Here is a 20,504-nt window from a genome sequence, read left to right on the forward strand (position 1 = left end):
TTTATAGGATATAAACTTTTACAAAAACATTACAAATGGGTTACTTCTGAATTATAATAAACTGTATAGTAGACTATGCATGTGAATCTAAAATGCACTTGTGAAGAGATAAAATCTCCATTGTAAAGTCTGGATTGGTTGTAAAGTTGAACAATATTAGTTTGGCCAGAAGGAACTCATTTGAGCAAGAGGAGTTTGTTTGGGTGGACAGACATAGAGGCCCTTCATTCAGAATTATAGAAATCTTTTTCAAACGAGAAATCACTACTCCTTGAAAATTAACTTATCTATTTGTCACTAAAGTAATTCAGAAACAAAGTAAACATCTACAAATTAAACTTTTCTTAACAAAAATATATAACTATATTAAACTGCAGGTTCAAATTAGGAATTTTTCTCTCCAGAATCTGTCTTATACACGAACAAACATGGTGCCAATAAGAAATACAGAAAATGACAGTTGAGTTCTGGTGCCTTTAAGGAAAATATCACAGCATCAATGTATAAAAGAATTAATAATGGAACTAGTACCAAATTCCATAATGTAAGATGAAAATAAACACTACAGACTTAATGAGAAAAACTGATATGAGATTTAGAAGTGATCATGCGCCAAACTCATCACTGACACAACTGATGGACCAAATTTCACTAGGAAAATACCAAAAACAAGGTGTTGAATGACCATCCCAAACGACCGGAGTTCTTCCTAGGTGATTTCCATTCAGGTTAAAGAAAGAACATGTGTTGAAAACTCCCAAGTGAAGAACACAGACACAGTTACCTGCTCCCCAACCAGTTGTATCGACGAGAGCAGAACTGAACCAACTAAGAAATAAAGATTTTGCACCCAAGTCATGAATCTGTTTTGCTCTATCCATTGTCTCATGGTCAATTTCGAATAATGACAGATGTCCGTCCAATGCAGGATAAGGACAACAATTGAATACAGTCATGTATAGCTTATTGTCTGATGCCACCAACTTCCAACACATATCAGATGAAACCTGGAAAGGGATGCTGATTTTGGAGAATTTTGGAACAGAACCTGCCTTCGGATTAAATTCTCCAAAACGTAAATCTGAAGTCAAAACAAAGATTTTGCCACCAAAAATCTTCACATCTGCAATCCTGGCTTTTGTGTCGCATAAAACATATCTCTGCCAACTGCTGCCACCACTTTTGGACAATAATATATAATTTTCTGTCAGAGAGAAAAGAACCATGAAAGTTTCTGAAAGCCGAGTGGACTGAAATAGGAGAGCAGAAAATTTAAAGCCGTTTATGCCACCCATAAGTCCAGAAAGGACGGGAAAACGCAGCTCATGTTTTGTCATTAAATTTACGACCCAAAAGCCTAAGTTTCCGTCGGTTGTAATCAGGTACCCGCATGAGAAACCCAATAATTTCTTGCAAGGCAAATCTGGCAGCATTGTTTTGTAACGTTTCATATCGAACATATTGTACAATACACAAGACTTTTTCGAACGCTTTGGCCGAACAACAACTAGGGGTTGCTGGCGCTCCATACAGTATTTGCGGAAAGCAATAGATGCTGACCTCCAAGATTTACAAACACCGCTAAATGACAGGTAGTCCACAATACTTAACTTCACCAAAATTGAAACCAGAAGTTCAGTAGGAAGAACGTCCCATGCTCCCCAAACTGTGTCACCCGATCTCCTGCAAGTCCTTTTCCGTTTTCTTCCTTGTTTTACTGTTCGTGGAGCTTTCCTGTTAACAAATAGAGAAACGAAGAACTCACTACAAAGCTAGATTGAGCATGCCCATTCAAATGAATTTTATCTAGAAAGACTTAGTAGTTTGTTGAAAACGGAATGCATTACTTTTACAGATGTTTCTCAAGGACAGATTCATCCTTTGCAAGATTTAAAAGAACTTGACTTAACACATAGAGGAGAAATAAGAGTAGGATTGTTCCTTTTGCCAGTACAGTAAAAAGTTCTGCAGCTAGACATTAGAAGATAATAAAGCTTACTGCAATATCTAATTCACTGAAGGTTCACATATTAAAATGAAAATCAGTGCAGAGTTTATGTTAAGGCCACTAAAATCTAAAATTTCAATCAGAACTGGACTAAGAGTGTGCATACTCAACATCTTTCTGAAATGAGAACTTCAACGTTCCCCAGAAAGAATGTAATCTTCCTAATGAACCATAACTAGATTTATAAGGGGTAGTTTGCTCAACATGTAAATCTCCAGTAATTTAAACTTCCTAGCAAATTGTAAGATTTTTTGGTTGACCGCTATATGGAAAGTGGAACTTCCTAGGAAATTGGAATTCCCACATAATGTAGAAACTTGCTTATATCACACCCCGGCACTGAAATTCCTACACCACAACCAAACATATTTTTTAACTTCCCGGGAACTTAATAAAGGAACTCGGAGGCCAGTTGGAAAATTTGGAATCAAGGTCCAACTGGCATATGATACTTTTACGATAGCAGTCTTGTTTAGGAGGGCACAACTATAAACGTAATGCATACTTCAAGAGAAAGTCCAATGGTGTGCTATATCTAGTAGTAGACAACTTATTGTATAAAAAATGAGTGAGGTATATTCTATGTTTTTAGTAGAATCTCTTGGGGAAAATCCAATGGTGTGCTATATCTTGTTCTAAAATAGAACAATGCTATAGTTTGTTCAATATTTAGAACAAAAGATAGATGGAGCTATAATTGCTAAATTATAAAATGATGAAAAAATGTATAAGAAAGTACTTGAAAGTGCGGGGTCTTTGAAAGTTAGTCATATTTATATTCAAAAGTGGGATGTATTTGGAAGTTGTTTAAATGTGAAACAAGATTTGAAACCAACCATTGGAGACATGGTGCTATTTTAGCACAAAAAATCACATTTTGATGCTAAATTATAGCAATAACTCCATCTATTTTAGCACAACCAATTGACTTTATTCACTTAAGATTTAGCCAAGACTTTATTCTCCCCCCTTTCAAGGGGTGCTTATTCTTTAATTGGTTGTATAAATGCACTTCTTGGGACTTGTAATTTAGCCACACTTCTGATTTTTACTACGTAAGGATTTGATGCCCCAAACCAGGAAATCCAAAACTTCAAGACAAAATTTATGATATTTACATAGAGCAAATTCAGAACATAGTTACCTAAAATAGTCAATTCTCAACCGCCCTGCAAAAATATCAACAATCCGCCTCAGAACATTATTACAAAATGCCTTTTCCATTCCACCCAAGGAAGGCCTTTCAACCACTTCCATCCTGCCTTCGTTGAAAAAATGGGCTGATTCTTTCAAGCTCTTGTTCTTCCTAATAAGCACAGAATACATAATGGTCAGACTGGAAATATCTTGGTTTTCCTTGTGCTTCTTTCAGACATTTACTACTACTCTTTAAAAGTTTGTAGAAGGAATTCAACTTAAATGGATAAGTACAAAGAAAAAAGGGATATCCACAGAAAAGATTTTACCGTCCACAACTTTTGACAGCATGAAACCAGTTTTTTTTTTTCATTCTTCATTTTCCTTTTCGTTAGCATCATAAACATAAATTTTAAGCATACGATATCCAATAATTAAGTCACACAGAAATCCAAAATGTCAAAAAAGTGGTACTTCAAAGTACTTAGACCTCTTTCAGGTTGCTGTAACAAACAAATTAAGTAGAGCATATACTGATGAATGGCTAACTTATGTTACCTACCAAAATCGCTTTACAACTTAAATGGTGTTTTATTGCTTCTTTACATACACACACACACACACACACATATATATGTATATATATTTACAACAAAGAGGTGGACATGCTCCAAATGCTGTCTAGTTCCTTAGGTGTTATGTTTGTGACTGTCTACAGAGTATCACAGTGACTAACATAACTAAAGCAACAATCAACACTGTGACGTCTTTGGACCAACGGACTTCCTTACGAAATAACAGGTCACAAAGCATATAATCGGTTATGCTAGTTGGAAGAATATTATCTTGACTTGGGAAGCTATTAGTAAGCCCAAAATAATTATTTAAATTGCATACTTGAAAGCTTGGCATGTTTCATTCGTAAAAACAACTGCATTCACAAACATTATAATTCTTAATAGACATGCGATACAATGACATGTTAAGTATGACTAGTGTATTAAGGATTATGTTTTATTTCACACTACCATGAAATAAATTCGGGTTTACATACCAGCAAAGTAACAGTCTAATAGAGGGAAACACAGAGAAGAAGAAGAGGAGTTAACCAAATTGATTTTTATCCTACACAGCATATTTTATTTATAAGCATGTCACACTAATTTGTTCCAGAACCTTCAGTAAATATGTGAGATCAATATTATGATTGCCTTAATATTTACAAGTCTCAGATCATACACCGCTATTTCCTTAATTGATTTCATCAAGTCAAGATATAGTATCAAATTAAGCTAGATATCATAAAAACAAGATAATATTGATATGTATTGGATTTTAACAGTAGATTAAAGGAAACAATCAAGTAAAATTGATCAGAAAATTAACATTACCACACTATCTGGCATGTTTACAAACTTATTCAATATACTTCTTACATTACATGAATAAAATTAAAGTATTCGAATTTTATTTATTAAATCATTCAAGAGAAGGCTCAGGATTCTACAATTTCGCTTTATCAATTCCTTCTTACCGGTCCTCGGATTAGACTAAATTAAGCTAACATCTACTTGCGAAGTCCAGCAAATCAAAAATTAACATTACGCTAGTAAACAAAATCTACAATCATCTAAAGGGAAGATTTACTTGTTGAAAAGATAATACGGGCACAAACTGAACAGAAACGGCAATGGAACTCGCCAACTCACCGGAGATTACCCTAGTCCGCCACAAATCGCCTCCAGTAGTGCTCTCAAAATTTCTTAAATAAAAAAGAGAGACATGGGTTTACATAGCATAAGATATATGGTGAGATGGACGGTCAGGATAAGGTGTTGGGTTGGTGAGATTGCATCATATGGCGACACGTGTTAGTACGGATGTACACCATTATGGATCCTTTGAGGTGGGCCGGATCGAGATCACTACCCCTAAGGCCTATTACATGACCAATGACCGGATAACGGTGTGGGACTAATATATTTAAAAAAATACTATGATCCATATATTTACTTAATCGCATATTCACTTTTATTTTTATCGAATGAGTTCATATATGTGAGCAAGTTGTGACCATATTGTTGTTTCAACGGGATCAATGGGGTCAAATCTAATAATTCTTTGTCCGTTTTTCACAAGGTTAATGATGCATAAATATAATTAGTGTGTAACACTAAATACGTCTGTCACAACTTGCTCACAAAGATGAACTCATTCGATAAATACAAAATTGAATTCGGGATTAAGCTAATAAATAGATCATAGTTTTTTTTCGAAATTATATTAGTCCATCAGCGTTATCCGGTCATTGGGCAAGTAATAGGCCTTGGGGGTAATGATCTTGATCCACCCCACCTTAAATGATCCATATTGGGGTATATCTATACTAACATGGGTCGTCATATGGTGAAAATCTCACCAACCCATCACCTTATCCTGATTGTCCACCTAATCATATATCTTATCCTGTATTAACCTAGGTCTCTTATTTATTTAAGAAATTTTGAGAGCACTACAGGAGGGCGACTTCCCACGGACTAGGGTAATTTCAGGTGAGTTGGCGCGTTCCATTGCCATTTTTTTTCATTTTTTGTCCTGTACTATCTGACTATCGAATCAACAAGTAAATCTTCCCTTTAGAGGATTGTAGAATTTGTTTACTAGAGTGATATTAATTTTTGTTTTGTTGGACATCACAACTAAATGTTAGTGTAATTTAGTCTACTCCCAGGACGAGTAGGAAGGGATTGATAAAACGAAATTATAAGAAGCCTGGGCCTTCTCTTGAATGATTTAGATAGCACCTAAGCATTATCCAAGTACAATGCTTATCTTTCCAAAGCAACATTCATTAGGTTTAAACAATCGTTTGGAACCGGTCACATTTACAAATTAAAAGTGCCTTAATGTGTCGCAAGGCTCGCCAAATGTTCAACATTGGGTCTGCCAGCGCTAGGTGATCAAAACTACCGATGGTACAAAGCAAATATGTCCATCCATGGCCAAAGCATGCTGTATTTAATTTTGCACCCAAAGTTTTAAATTTTCGTATTATTGTTCCTTAAAACCTTGTCTTTATATACTGATCTTCTGTATTGATGACCTATTTGTTATCGTTATCAATGAAGTTGAAAACCAGAAAGTAACCGATACACAAGACCACTCCCAACATGGTAACAAAATATGAGTATCGTGAAACAGCAGACTGGATTTAACAAATAAAACCACTACTATAAACTAATTACAAGAAATGCTCACACCTGTTTCCTTCTTCTAGACCATGCCCCCATTCTCTGTTCAAGATTATCGCCTCCTTGCATAACATTTGCTACGAGAGACCAAACTCTCGAATATTACAAGTGAATGTATTCCGTCTAAATAATTTACCATAAACAACCACCGTACATAAGCCTGTTATCAAACACCAAACCAGACCATAAAAGATTCCATCTAAATTAGATTCCACAGACAATGTATATGAATAACAAACTTGACTAAAAAGATGAGCAGAAACATATAAGATTGAATGGGTTTATACCAAATACACAAGCCCTTTTCCCATCTGAAATTTTCTGCAGAAAAACATCCCAATCCATTGATTAAAAGATTCCACACAAATGGTCTCTCGTAAACTTAAGAAGAGATGTAATACTTGAACAAGGGGCTCTGTTGAGCTGCAGCCTGGCTGCGTCTGCTTAAAGTAGTCATTTTCTTCCTTAAAAATAAGCGAGGAACTAAAGAAAAAATGAGAAAATATACTCCTTTCTGATCCCGATCAGTTATACAGGATTACAGGTGTACACGGATTGTAAGAAAATATTTAAAAATTATTAAAATTAGATAGAAAGTGGGTGAAGTGGTGGACTCAATTATATTTAATTAGAGCATCTTCCATGGTGTTGATTAAATTGGACCTGTAAAATATTAGGTAAAATTTGCTGAACCTGTAAGATATTTTGCTTCAATGATATTAGTTATATTGGTCGGCTATAATTTAAAAATAGTATGTTATTAATATTTTAAATTGTTAAAACAGAATATATCAGTTCAATATAGTAATAAATAATGTGCAATCTTTCTACAGATTTTCTTATAGACCTGTAGAGTTTCGACAAATTTAGTCATCCATAGAAGGTTGGCTAAAATTATAGATAACAGCTCAGTGTGATTGGAGTATGAGTTTTTAGAGAGGTTGGCTAAATTTTTATTTTAAACTGCCGCTTAAAGTAAATAAGTAATAGTGTTTTTATTATTAAAAATTACTATTTTTGAAATTTATAGAAATGATGGGACATCCCAGAAAAAACGGTATACAAATGAACGAGACGGAGGGAGCTGTGGTTTTAGGGTTGATGGTCCTTTTTGAGAATGAGTGACATGTATTAGAGCTAGGGGTGAGCGCGGTGCTAATCAGTGCGGTTTTAGGGTAAACCGCAACCGGAACCGCAAGTCTTTGGTTTTTAAAATTGAAAACCGCAACAGCAACCGAACCGCTGGATCGGTTTCGGTTTCAAAAAACCTCGGTTCGGTTTCAAATAGTTCGGTTTCAGTTTTAACACCGCAACTATAAAAAATAAGAGAAATGCATCCAATTTAAAATAGTAGATAACTTATGTTGATTCAATATATACTTCAAAATTAATAATATACCACATTATTATATTATTGGATTTAAACAAAATTAGATTACAAATGAACACTTATATATTCTGTGGGGATCATGATGGAAGTAGATTAGCGACTCAACTGTAGTGATACTACAAGAAAATGCTCGGTGGAAGAACTTGTTCGGGTAAAACAATTTTAACAAAACAACCTCCGCACATTTCAACCCCACTTCCTAATAACCTCCCTTGTTTCCATTTTACTTTGTTCATTACATATTATATATAAATAGTTATATAAATTATGTGTAATATACATATATATATAGGGATAGGATCAAATAAAAACTTTTTTAAGTTACAAACTTACAAACTTTTTTTTTATTCTTCCATCGTGTTAATCCTTAGTTATATAAAGTATCCATGTTGAAAATTCTTCAAAAAACATCACAATTTTTAAAAATAACGCATAAATAAATCGCGTTTTCAACACATTTATAACCGGGGTTCAACATCGGGTGTTGAACACTAATTATCATTGTGTTGAAATATCTAAAAAGATGTTTAAACTATACCTCTGGGGTTTGGGTAGGGTCTAGAAACATAAATATTAGTTATATAACATGTTTACCTTAGTTCTTACATTTAAAAATTGGTTTATGTACTTCTCCACCACTATTTTAATAGATGTTCAACAAAATATGTTAAAAAAATGTTGAACTCAAGTTATAGATGTGTTGAACAAAAAAAGTTTGTAAGTTTGTAAGTTTGTACCAGAACCCTCCCCTATATATATATAATATTTATTTTAATAATCGGTTCGGTTCGGGTTTTTGCGGTTCGGTTTTGGCCTAAAACCGGAACCGCAACCGTTGTAATCGGTTAGGTTTTTAATTTTTCGGTTTCGGATCGGTTCGGTTTTAGGCGGTTCGATTTTTATCGGTTTTCACCGATTTCGGTTACGGTTTCGGTTTCTTGCTCACCGCTAAATGGAGCTATCAAAAATCTGATATTCGAGAGAAATATATGTGTTTGTATTTCAGATAAAGCGGATATTAATATTTTAATAACATATAACTGCTTTCCTTATACGACAAAAATGTGAATGAGTTATACAGTAATTATGATCTTTTCATTATTTTTAAAAAATTAATTAATTACTTTATCCTGTTATGATCTTTTATCTTTTTCAATTTCTTTGCTGGCTTTACCTTTTTCCTTGTACTCAATTGCCTCACCTTTCTCAATTTTTTGGTATCATGACACTATACAATATAAATTGACCTAAATTTTATAAGTTGCTAGCTAAATCTTGAATACGACACCAATTTTTACAAATTAGATTTAATGATGGCAGAAATCCCCACCAATCAAAATTTCCCACCTATACAAAAAATAGTTGTTGGGCACACGCTAAAAAGACCCATTAAAAAAAAACCTAAATTGGGCCATAAATTTGGGGTTTTTGATTGAATTTAGAGACCTTAAATTTCGAATTGGACCTAGTTTGTGAAAATTTATGTCAAATGAGTGTTCTTAGTCATTCAAATTACAATTTGACTACGTGAATTTTAAATTTGAATATCATTAACATTTTAAAAACTGCTTTGATCCGTATGAACATTAAAAACCATAGTTAATGATTATAACACTGATGGAAGGAATTTGATTAAAACACGGAAAAATGAAATGACCTAAATAAAATAATCTTTATTTCAAAGACGTAGATGGCAAAACCTAAATAATTTAGGGACCTAGAATTTAATTTTTCCTATATTTTAGTCGCAAACAATATTTTGTTCATAAATAGTATTTTATGAAGCATAGTAAAGCCTTTAGTGCCCGTAACGGCATGAAAACCTTTTGAAAAGAAATAATTTTATAATCTAACTTTTTCAAGTAATCCTCTAATTTTCAGATGTTCTTTTCTTGAACTTCAATATATTGCTTTATACTTTATAGTACTAAATCCACAGCGTACTTGAAACCACAGTAAGTGATTGATTATAAATACATTAGAGTAAAATTTTATCTTTTTTTTTTGCAGAAAATAAAATTTGACCTTTCAATAGTACAGACTAGGTCGGTGTAGTAAACAAAACACAGAAAAATACTAAAATCTCTATAATACACCCAAGGACAAAGGATGATGGATGATTTTACTAAAATGTCAAACCTCTTGAATACTAAATTAAAAAACCATAAAAGCTTGGCCTACATACTACTAAATTCACATCACAATATAACTATATAGTCTGAGTGAAAGGATTCATGAAAGAAAACAAATACTCTGAATGTAAGATGAAAGTAAAACAAAAGATTTGGCCAGCGAAACAGATGTCAGAAGTAGAAGTGATCAAGTGCCAAATTCATCACCAACACGACTGATGTCCCAGCTTTCACCAGGAAAAAACCAGAAATATAGTCTCAAATAATCATCCAAAACAGCAGGAACCGTTGCTATCCGTTGTCCATCCAAGTGAAAGAATGTACATTTTCCGAGTGTATTTTGAAGAACGCATACACAGTTGCCCGCTCCCCAACCAGTTGTGTCAACCAGGGCAGAATTAAATACACTCAGGAACAAAGATTTTGAACCCAAGTCATGAATCTGTTTTACAGATTCCATACTGTAGTCAAGTTCGTACAAGGAAAGATATAGGACCAACATAGTCACACGTGGATAAGGATGTTGAGATATAACCATGTAGATCTTGTTGTCTGAAGTCACTAACTGCAAAATCGAACGTGATGGAAGTGGAATAGGAAAGTTACAGTTGTAGAGCTTCAAAACAGGATCTGCCCTCGGATTAAATTCTCCAAAATGTGCATCACAGGTTAGAACAAATATTTTGCCATCCAAAATCTTTACATCAGCAATCCCAGAACTGGTGTTTGGTAAAAGATATTCATGCCAACTGCTAGAGCCACTTTCAGACATCAGTAAAAAATCATGCTTCTCAGAGAAAATAATCATGAAAATTCTGGAAAGCCGAGTCGATCGCAAGAGAACAGCACAAGCAGTGAAGTCAGAGATGCTATAGCTGCTCTCGGGCAGAACAGGATAATGCAGCTCATGTCTTGTCATTAAGTTCACAAGCCAAAACCCCATGTTCTTGTCATATGTGATCAAGTAACCACTTGATAAACCCCATAAGCTTTTGCGAGGCATATTCGGAAACATTGACTTGCAACTTTTCCAGTCAAAAATATTATATAGCACACAAGCTTTTTTTGAATATCTTGGTCTTGCTAGAACTAGGGGTTGCAGATGCTCCATAAAACTTTTGCGAATATCGGTAGACACTGACCTCCAGGATCTACACACACCACTGAAGGCAAGGTAGTCGATAATATTCAATTTCATTAGAACTGAAAGGAGGAGTTCATCAGGAAGACTATCCCATGCTCCGCAAACTCTGTCACTCGATCTGCTGCAGATCTCTTTTCGTTTTCTTTTTTGTTTTGTAGCTGGTGCAGAACTCCTTTACAGAAATAGGGAAATGCAGAACTCGTTACAAAGCGAAATTGAACATGCCCGTTCATATATTTTTTTTATCTTTGTAAAGTTCAGACTTTTCCTCTATAGAAAAACAGAGTACTTTGTCATTAATGGAATTCATTACTTTTAAAGATCTTCTTCAGGTTAGAGTCATCCATTACAAGATTTTTACGAATATAAGACAAAAATTAGAGGAGAACCAAAAGTAGGATTGTTTTGGTTTTACAAGTAGATGCAAAATCCTAATCATAGTTAACTATAAAATAGATAACCGAATTAAGTAAAAAGACAGTATACAATGTCCCAAACTTATAACACACTATCTGCGGTTCAAAAGTTCTGCAGCTTATAATAAGGAGATAATAAAGTGTGCTGGAAGCTAATTCAAATGCAAAGCACTGCATACTGCAGAGACTTGTTGTTCATAAGATTTGAATAGGCAACTATTCAACACAGAAAGTAAAAGGTAAAGAACATTAAATCTATGTGAGTTTTGACTTGGAGGAAAATCCATGTTTAGTATAATATATTTTTAACTTGGAATTAAACCTTTTGTTTTCCAAAGGAATGCTTATGCTTTGCTTTGCTGCATACATGGACTTCTCGGGACATTTAGCCTTGGTATAATAACAATTAACACAGGTTCAGTGACTTCAGTCTCCCAAACTTGCGATTGCTACTAATGAAGATTTGATGCCTCATATCAAGGACTTAAAAACTTAAAGATACAGATCACAAGACTAATATAGAGCAGATTTAAAGAAATGTTACCAGTGTGTTATCGAGAATCCCGCAAAATATTTAACAATCAGCATCATCACATTCATGCTAAATGCCTTTTCCATCCCACCAAGGTTAGGTCTCCAATCCACTTCCATCCCGCTGGGATACTTCCAAAGCTCTTAAGCCTGACTGGAAATAACTTGAGGCTCCCTAGTGCTGCTTTTAGACAAGTACTGTTCCTGTTAACAGTTTGTAGAAATATTTCAAGTAAAATTAAAGGATAGTTTTAAGGAAACGAAGTCTAGAACATCTGCTAAAAGATTTAAAATAAATCGCAACTGCTATAATATTTTTTGATCTTCCAGATAAATCAACTAATCCCATATTTTGACAGCATGGAAACAATTTTTTTGCCTACCCTACTTACTTTCACTAGCATCACAAACATAAAATTAACATAAATTTTTTAACTAATCAAGCCTAAATCCCTGCCCGAACTCGACTCGTTTAATTTCACGAGTCGAGCCGAGCCGGCTCGTTTAGCTAAACGAGCCGGCTTTAGCGAGTCGGGCGAGCGGCTCGTTTAATTTTACACTTAATCGAGCCTAAACCTTTAACCGAGCTCGACTCGTTTAACTAAACGAGCCGAGTCGAATCTAGTTAAACGAGTTCGAGCCGGGCGAGCTCGGAGGCCGCGCGACTCGAATTACAGTTCTAGTTATATTTAACAATCAGCAATAAACACTGTGAAGTTGTTGGGTAAAGCAAACCATAGAGACTTGACAATTGTAGAAAAACACAAACAGAAAATATAAAATCAAGGCAGTGTAAGGGAAACACTGAAGCAAATTGATTAGAAGATCAGTAACAATAATATAGAAGTACCAAATTAACTAGCAGGCTTGCAAACATAATTATTAATCTTATGAGTTAAGACAATACACAAACTGTTATTACATATTACTCCCTCTGTCCCACTCATTTCTTTACGGTTTTTTTTACACTGCTCGACACGCATTTTAAGGCGCATACAAAACATAATTTTATAATTTTTTTTTAAAAAAGTCTTTTTTGTATAAAAGTTTAAACATCAAATTTTTATTCATAAAAGATAAAAGTTCAAAATAATTTATCAAACTACATTTTACGATAGCTTAGAATGCGTGCCAAGCCCCCGTCCCCAATGTAAACAAATGAGTGGGACGGAGGGAGTAATTGTTAAATCAAGATGATGACCATATGATTTTCGATTACGAATTCCTTCCTACGGTTTTCCGAATGAACAAATTAAATTGGCATCTGGTTGTCATATCTAGCGAAATAAGTAATATATAACTCAATTAAAAAAAATGCTACATTCCTTATAGAGAAAAAAATTACCTGTTGGAGATCTGAGAGTGACTGAACTCACCGAAACAACTAGTAGTGTCGATCTTGTTCACCACAAATGACCCAGCGGAGGCCCCTGTAAAATTTATGTAAAGAGAATGGACTGTAGCCCGTAGGAAAGCAATATGTAAAATATATAGAGGGGTGGAGGTGACGGGTTGAGATCGTATCATATGATGACACATGTCCGTCCAACTTTGCCCTGATATTAATCTTTCAATGTGGGCTTGATTGGCATCACAATGTTTGAGGCCTCTGGATAATGCTTATGGACTCATGGATCTTTTACGAAGCCTATGATCTGTAAATTAACATAATTACAGATCCACTTTTGGAAATTCATTTACTGAGCTTATTTATGAGTGTAATTGACTTGTGTCGTCACCCGGACCAACTATATTGAGGAAATAGCCAGATATTGAGGTAATGGACCAAAAATATTCGATTGAAACATCAAATTCGATGAAAAATCATTTTGTGTGAATATACTCCACAAAAACTAAGGTGTATTTTTTCTAATTCATAATCCTACTTGTTTATATATGTGATCCGTTGTAATTTAGATATACAGCGGAATTTTAATATCACTATTTTCTTTAATAAACTCATTGCATTTTGTTATTTGTTAGCGTAACAATGATCTTTTAATATATGACCGTGCCTAGAGCTAGGTTTTTGTTTTAGACGTTAATATGTTGTATATTACGAGATATGTGATAAGTGATAACGGTTAAGTGGTGTGGTTCCATGGCGTATGCGGTGGTGATATTATTGACTAAAATTTAGGCATGATTATGTTTTCAATTTTATAAAATTGTATTTAATTTTTCGTTTCTTTTAATTGTCTACATTTAAATTGATAAATTAGTTCGATTGTAGTAAAGGCAAATTGTATAATATGATATGTTCTTAGATAGTGATTGACTCATTAATTATTAATATTTTGAATTTTAAAATTTTCCTTCTTTTTTAGTAATTGTTATATTATATATTAATAGATGTCTTGTTTAGAATTTCAAGGATTTGGTATAAATTCTTTAGTTTTTTTCAATTAGAATTTCTTCTTTATTACATTGATGTTATCACTTTTTGTATAAGTGGAAATAATTTGAAGTTATTTAAAAATGTCATAAATCTCTTTTAATTAGTTTGAATGTTAATCGTGGCTTTGATTGATGGCTATTTTAGTACCATTTATGGGTGGCTATGATTGATGGCGTATGTTTTCACTTTTAAAAGGCAATTAAGTGCCATTTGTTGGCTTATTCGATGTTTTTTAAATTAAATTTTCTATATATTATCATATTTCCTTTGGTGTCTAACCAAAGATCTTGCTCTGTTAGACTTTATTTTATTTTCTTTCTCTTTATAAATGATATACACACACGCTTTTAATATTTAATATTTATTTATTATTGGATATAATATCCTTAATTATTTTATAATGTGCGTATATATATATATTTATATATCGACTTTTATTTTACTTCTTTCGTTCATTCATTTTTTAGGATGCTTGGAAAAAGATGGATCTTTTCTTTTCGGACATTAAAGCTTTATTGTCTAAATGTCCCCGGTCATCTTGCATGTCCGATGGTTAGATGATAACTTCTTGAATGAACGGTCATGTAACACCCCCATCTTAAATTAAAACGAGAGGTTACATACAAATCCAAAATCTGCAAACAGAGTACTAATAATTTCTTGAATGATTTAAATCCTCGAAACACTAATGGTCCATACGTCTTAGTCACCGTAACTGAGGGTAGCTCTCGATCACACAGTCCCGAATCCCCCTAAGTACCTGCCAGAAGAAGAATACGGCATGAGCCAAATGCCCGGTACGGATTGGAAGCATTTACAAAACAAGAAATATTTAAAAATATTTTGACCATCATATAAAACAATAATTTTTAAAATAAATAGGCTGATGCAACGAGGGTTAGGATATTTCATACCGAGATCAAAACATATACAAATACACACATCATAGGGTACCTAATGCGTGCAACAAACCGGATAACGTGTACGGCATATACTACGTCACCGTCAAATCACAAATCATATCAACTGAACTGGATGCATCCACGTATCCTGAACAAATAATCAAAATGGCCAAAGCTCCTCCCAAGAGCTAACAGAAGGATACGCCGTGACCAATCCCACTGTCACGGAAGTGTCATGTCAATGGTGCCGCAAAGACATGGCTGTAGTACCCCCACAACTGGGAAACTCGGTATACCCTATATCTCTCTAAGGGTTCAAACAAAACAACTTTCACAACATTAGAATCACATGGTACATATATTTCGAATAAACTGAACAAATCATATTTTGTAAATTCTTTGAAAACCGCATCAAAAATATTTCAATCTTTTAAAACAGATTTTTAAAATATTTTTCGGAAATCAAAACAGTCAATGAATAGCACAAAAGAAACTTAGCAAGTCGGACGGATTAAAATAGGACAGGTCAAATTTATTTAATACCGAAAGGAGTAGCGCTGAATAAAAGGAATAGAATCCGTACGAATCAAAAATAGTTTATTTCCATGAGGAATAGCCGAGTAAAATTCGAACAGAAGTAAAACAGATTCTTTTAAAAGATTTTGAAATAAATTGTGAGATAATTTTCAGAAATCAAATCAGTCAAATAAATATTCGCGGAAGGAACGGAGTAAAGATGAAACGAATATAACAAGTTGTAACATGAATATTGCTGAATTAAACAAGGACGAATCTGTACAAACACACCGAACAGAAAGGATCAAAACAGAGTAATCAAATTTACCTAACACTAATAGAAGTAGTGCTGAATAAAAGAGAACGAAATCCGTACCTCGAAAATAGCAAACTCAAAGACTAACGAACCTCGCAAGGGACCAACTAAACTCCCGAACCCCGACTTTAACTTAAACTCCAATTATCTCCATGATTGCAATCTGCCCAGACCAATAATATACTGTTTTGACCCTCTAAACGATGTTCTCTGGAAAAACTCAAAACACGAAAGTCGTAGAGAACGAAAAGACCTTTCTGAAAAGGTAAGGCTCATCGAAATCGGAGTTATAACGAATTGGGAATTAAATAAAACGTCCGCTGATTCAGAACTCAAAGAATAAGCAGGATCTGATTAAGTTTTGTAATTTTGAGAACAGTTCGAACATAATCTGAGAAAACATTGTGAACGAAAGTTGTAGGAGATTGAAAGAGCTTTCCGAAACATCAAGAATCGTCGAAATCCGATAAGAATTGAATTTACTACGAAATTTACAAGACAGCTGATTTATGAGAATAAAGTCCTGCGAATTTTTGTAATAAAAACGAATAGAAGGTTGGGTGGCTCTCAAAAGTGTATATAAAAGAATGGAGGAATACAATCAATATATAGAGTCTTGAAACCCTAATCGTAAACCTATCCATTATCCGAATACAAGTCTGATCCATATTCTAACTCTATCATCCTAGTTCAATTTTAAATCCTAATTATAATCCAATTTTAATCCCCTTTTTATTAATACTAATCTATTAATGTTATTCTAAAAATTACAGGATATTACATTCTACCCTCCTTAAAAAGAATTTGGTCCCCAAATTCTCTCAAATCTACTCTCCAAACCCACTTAAATCAAGACATATAACTAATTAATTAAAACTACGTATATTTTATGATATTCAGAGCAGGCTCTCGAAAGCTTGATTCGTCAAGTTGCCGGAGGTGGGGACACGAAGGCTGGTGGTATTATCCCGCAATGGACAGAGATCCGGAGGCGGGGACACGAAGCCAGCTGGTATTATCCCACAATGGCTAGAGAGGTTCGATCTGGGCCTATGGGCTATCCGTTTCGGCCTGACGAGGACGTCAGGAATTTAAGTGGGGGAGTTTGTAACACCCCAGTCCCACATCGAGGAGTGTGGAGACTTTAGTTCAGTTTATAAGCATAAGTACTACTACTAATTGCACCAACAAATCATGATCTTTTGGGGGCCTGTGGTGGGCTTGTGGATTACCCAAGTTGTTGCAATTGGGCCAGTATATTTGGGCTTATTTTCGGATTCGAAATTTGGGACTTGACCCGATTTTCGAAAAAGACTCGGGATTTGACCCGGGTTCCCCATCTTAAATTAAGACGAGAGGTTACATACAAATCCAAAATCTGCAAACAGAGTACTAATAATTTCTTGAATGATTTAAATCCTCGAAACACTAATGGTCCATACGTCTTAGTCACTGTAACTGAGGGTAGCTCTCGATCACACAGTCCCGAATCCCCCTAAGTACCTGCCAGAAGAAGAATACGGCATGAGCCAAATGCCCAGTACGGATTGGAAGCATTTACAAAACAAGAAACATTTAAAAATATTTTGACCATCTTATAAAACAATAATTTTTAAAATAAATAGGCTGATGCAACGAGGGTTAGGATATTTCATACCGAGATCAAAACATATACAAATACACACATCATAGGGTACCTAATGCGTGCAACAAACCGGATAACGTGTACGGCATATACTACGTCACCGTCAAATCACAAATCATATCAACTGAACTGGATGCATCCACGTATCCTGAACAAATAATCAAAATGGCCAAAGCTCCTCCCAAGAGCTAACAGAAGGATACGCCGTGACCAATCACACTGTCACGGAAGTGTCATGCCAATGGTGCCGCAAAGACATGGCTGTAGTACCCCTACAGCTGGGTAACTCGGTATACCCTATATCTCTAAGGGTTCACATAAATAAAATAGTTTTCACAATTTAAAAATCATTCGATACAGATATTTCAAATAAGCCGAACAAATCATAATTTGTATAATCTTTGAAAATCGGAGGACAAATATTTGAATATCTCAAAACAGATTTTAAAATAATTTTTGGAAGTCATGAAAAGAGTCCAAAACAGTTTAGCACGAATAGCGATGAATAAAAAGGACAAAATCCGTACGAATCAAAAATAGTTTATTTCCAAGAGGAATAGCTGAATTAAGTCGGAACGGAAGTAAAACAGATTCTTTTATAATTTGGAATACAACTGAAAAAAAAATTTTGAAATAGATTGTGAGATAATTTTCAGAAATCAAATCAGTCAAACAAAAATTCGCGGAAGGAACAGAGTAAAGATGAAACGAATATAACAAGTTGTAACATGAATATCGCTGAATTAAACAGGGTCGAATCCGTACAAACACACCGAACAGAAAGGATCAAAACAGAGTAATCAAATTTACCTAACACTAATAAAAGTAGTGCTGAATAAAAGAGAACGAAATCCGTACCTCGAAAATAGCAAACTCAAAGACTAACGAACCTCGCAAGGGACCAACTAAACTCCCGAACCCCGACTTTAACTTAAACTCCAATTATCTCCATGATTGCAATCTGCCCAGACCAATAATATACTGTTTTGACCCTCTAAACGATGTTCTCTGGAAAAACTCAAAACACGAAAGTCGTAGAGAACGAAAAGACCTTTCTGAAAAGGTAAGGCTCATCGAAATCGGAGTTATAACGAATTGGGAATTAAATAAAACGTCCGCTGATTCAGAACTCAAAGAATAAGCAGGATCTGATTAAGTTTTGTAATTTTGAGAACAGTTCGAACATAATCTGAGAAAACATTGTGAACGAAAGTTGTAGGAGATTGAAAGAGCTTTCCGAAACATCAAGAATCGTCGAAATCCGATAAGAATTGAATTTACTACGAAATTTACAAGACAGCTGATTTATGAGAATAAAGTCCTGCGAATTTTTGTAATAAAAACGAATAGAAGGTTGGGTGGCTCTCAAAAGTGTATATAAAAGAATGGAGGAATACAATCAATATATAGAGTCTTGAAACCCTAATCGTAAACCTATCCATTATCCGAATACAAGTCTGATCCATATTCTAACTCTATCATCCTAGTTCAATTTTAAATCCTAATTATAATCCAATTTTAATCCCCTTTTTATTAATACTAATCTATTAATGTTATTCTAAAAATTACAGGATATTACAGGTCAAGATGATGCTCAATCATTTCCCTTAGAGATTCATTCTCACTCCAAAAAATAGTAGGGACTTACATACCACATGTTGATTGTCACTATTTATCATACATATAAGCTGATTTTCATCTTTACTACAACTACACGATTTCCGTCATCTTGCATTATTTTTGCCAAGGCACATGCTAGTAAAGGGTGGTGACAAGAAGAAAATCAAAATATAAGAGAGAAGAAGGCACTAAGTTTATGTCGATATGCAACAAAGTATAAACTATTCTCCTTCTGCAATAAAGCAAAAAATAGAGTATTGATTATTTGAAAAGTCATACACGCTAAATAGTTAAAAAGCAATATAAAATATTAAGAAGGTTTCATACCTCTCTCTGTACATTGACCGCCCTTAAATTGTCATCTGCCACTATACTAATTTTCGCAATGGTAAGATTTCATGGAGAAATTCAAGGGGATCGCCAAATAGCCCTAGAACACGCAACTCAGCCGTAACCCTATCATTGACCATAAAATTTACATAAAAAACTCATATAAAATTGAATTAGCAGTGATAGATTTGTAGTCGTTGGGAGTTACTAGTGCTTTGTTGAGGATTTGTAGAGGTTGATTGAGGCGACTAGGTGTTTCAGAGTTTGTTTTTAACTAAAAGTCTAGAATGTATAATGTGCTTGGCTTTAAAATAAGCCATAAAAAATAAAACATTGACTGACCTTTTAAATTATGTCCAGATCTAGAAAAACACCCATTTACGCAAAGCGCCTTTTTATCGCTTTTTTTGTGCTTCAACATTAAGCACACAAAAAGGAGGGCTTTTGTATATGCTCTACTCTTTAGAAAAGAAAAGCCCAATAGGCGCGCTTCGCTTCATGCTGAAGCGGCACTATATGCTCTGCTCTTTAGAAAAGAAAAGCCCAATAGGCGCGCTTCGCTTCATGCTGAAGCGGCACTTAAAGCACGCTTTCGATAAGCATCACAGTTTCCACTCCAAGCATTTAAAGACTGTAAGATTGTAGAAGAATATATATGTTTGAGAGGCACACTCAATGCTTGCATATTAAGACTGTAATTTCAACAAGAGATCACTACTTTTACATCATGCTTAAACTATGGCCCAATCCCAATAACACATTTACTTT

General features: G+C 34.4%; 2 protein-coding genes across 5 annotated transcripts; both read right to left on the reverse strand.

Annotated features, from left to right (window-relative positions):
* Positions 1–415: 415 nt before the first annotated feature.
* On the reverse strand, positions 416–6,905 carry LOC135150169 (uncharacterized). Its single transcript, XM_064086309.1, has 4 exons — positions 6,684–6,905; positions 6,406–6,556; positions 3,153–3,314; positions 416–1,734 (listed from the first exon to the last, which is right to left on the reverse strand). Exons 2-4 carry the CDS (start codon positions 6,468–6,470, stop codon positions 606–608), a joined length of 1,356 nt encoding a protein of 451 aa, XP_063942379.1. The 5' UTR covers positions 6,471–6,556; positions 6,684–6,905; the 3' UTR covers positions 416–605.
* Positions 6,906–9,903: 2,998 nt separating this feature from the next.
* Positions 9,904–20,404, reverse strand: LOC135150625 (uncharacterized). 4 transcript variants are annotated; one of them, XM_064087270.1, is made up of 4 exons: positions 20,079–20,398; positions 19,734–19,862; positions 12,023–12,213; positions 9,904–11,234 (listed from the first exon to the last, which is right to left on the reverse strand). In XM_064087270.1, exons 3-4 carry the CDS (start codon positions 12,127–12,129, stop codon positions 10,106–10,108), a joined length of 1,236 nt encoding a protein of 411 aa, XP_063943340.1. In that variant the 5' UTR covers positions 12,130–12,213; positions 19,734–19,862; positions 20,079–20,398; the 3' UTR covers positions 9,904–10,105. The 4 variants fall into 4 exon arrangements, 3 of the variants coding, with proteins under 3 accessions (XP_063943340.1, XP_063943341.1, XP_063943342.1); XM_064087271.1 differs by lacking the exon at positions 20,079–20,398 and having other exon boundaries at positions 19,734–20,066; XM_064087272.1 differs by lacking the exons at positions 19,734–19,862; positions 20,079–20,398 and adding an exon at positions 13,355–14,761.
* Between the last annotated feature and the right edge of the window lie 100 nt (positions 20,405–20,504).

The sequence above is a fragment of the Daucus carota genome, chromosome 2, assembly GCF_001625215.2.
Source record: "Daucus carota subsp. sativus chromosome 2, DH1 v3.0, whole genome shotgun sequence".
Lineage (NCBI taxonomy): Eukaryota > Viridiplantae > Streptophyta > Magnoliopsida > Apiales > Apiaceae > Daucus > Daucus carota.